Raw genomic sequence first — 1,497 nt, forward strand, 5'->3', positions numbered from 1 at the left:
GGAGGAAGATTTCTTCATCCCCGCTCCTTGCACCCCAAATAATGGTGGGGGAAAAGGTTGCACAGGGCTGAGGGGCCATGGAGGGGGAGGTGGCAGGAAGCAAGGCAACCATTCATGTGCTGAGCCCCTTTGGTAGGTGTTGGGACTGTGTTGGGAGTCCTGGCTGGGATATCACCCCTACAACAGGTGGGCATCCCCTCACCTGACATTGCAGGACAGCATCTCCTTCTGGTGCTTGCGGAACCAGCTGTGCCGGGCCTGGCGGCACTCAGCCTCCCCGATAAAGCCGTCGTTGTCCTGGTCCAGGGCCAGGAAGGCTGTCCGTGCCCTTTCCCGCTCCTTGGGTGTCAGCAGCCGCAGAAGGGCATTCTAGGGGGGGTCAGAGAAGCGAAGGTGCAGCACTTATCCTGTGAGAACCTCCCTCCTTATATTCCCAAAGCTGTAGGGGTCTCCACCCTGAGTGCCATGGCCATGGGAGTCAGCCCCAGGTGCCACAGGCAGGGGTGTCAGCTGTAGGAGCCAGCTTTGGGTGCCATGACCATGGGTGCTGTGGCTGTGGATGCTGGACCCAGGTGCCACTGCCACAGCTGCTGTCCATGGTAGCCAGCCCTGGGTGCTGTGACCATGTGTGACAGCCATGGGAGCAAGCCCTGGGTGCCACAACCGTACCTGCGGCCGTATTTTCTGCAGCAGCTGGATGGACTCGTGGGAGAGGAAGTCCTGCCACTCAATGTGCCCCTTCTTGTCAGGGTCCAGGGCGTTGAACTGCAGGGCTGCCTGCTCCTCCTGTGCCTCGGGCATGGTCCGCTCAAACTGCTGCTTGTGCACTTGGTGTTTGTAGTGCAGGAAGTCATCCAGGGTCAGGCAGCTCTCTGCAGGGGACAGATTGGCTGTGCTGTGCCCAGGAAGGAGGGGGGACCCACCTCCCCAGCTGCTTCCCACAGCCATCTGGGACCCACCGCATGGACGTACACACCTGGAATGATCTTGCAGTTCTTTAGGGTCTCCATCAGGCTGTACATCTCCTCCTCTGTCAGCAACAGATTGAGGTTGTCCTGGGGTGGGGGGCAGAGAGGAGCCATGAGGAAAAGACATAGGGTGAAGGAGCACAGCTTGGTATGGCAGCACCAGGATCCCTTGAAGGTGACACCCAGAGAGATGTACTCTGTCACCCAAGGGAGCTGAAGTGGGATGGCTCCACGCCCCTGGGCTTTGGCCATTCCAGCTCTGCTACAGCATCTCAAGTGCCCACAGTGTCACATCCTGCACCAAAGTTCTGAGGAGCTGGCTGCAGAGGTGGAGAGGTGGTAAAGGGCCACCGTCCCCTTCATCTGGTGACCCCATCAGGGCCAAGGTGGGTGGTGGGAACTGGAGAGCAGCACGTCCCCCATTGCCCCAGAGCAGGCTGTGAGGTGGGACCCTGATTGTGTCCATGTGGGGCACAGTTCCCTGGGGATCACCCACCACCAGCAGCAGCCTGGCGGCCCCCAGTCCCGC

At 60.3% G+C, this 1,497-nt stretch overlaps 1 protein-coding gene across 1 annotated transcript in view; it reads right to left on the reverse strand.

Annotated features, from left to right (window-relative positions):
• Positions 1-198: 198 nt before the first annotated feature.
• Positions 199-1,497, reverse strand: part of PHF24 (PHD finger protein 24) — a 3,021-nt gene continuing 1,722 nt past the window's right edge. Inside the window, exons 4-6 of the mRNA XM_031062864.1 lie at positions 977-1,055; positions 670-872; positions 199-369 (exon numbers count right to left, since the gene is read on the reverse strand). Coding sequence (XP_030918724.1) covers positions 199-369; positions 670-872; positions 977-1,055 — 453 coding nt within the window. The remainder of the gene's footprint in view (positions 370-669; positions 873-976; positions 1,056-1,497) is intronic.

This window comes from Geospiza fortis, unplaced genomic scaffold (assembly GCF_000277835.1).
Source record: "Geospiza fortis unplaced genomic scaffold, GeoFor_1.0 scaffold878, whole genome shotgun sequence".
In the NCBI taxonomy this organism is placed as follows: Eukaryota; Metazoa; Chordata; class Aves; order Passeriformes; family Thraupidae; genus Geospiza; species Geospiza fortis.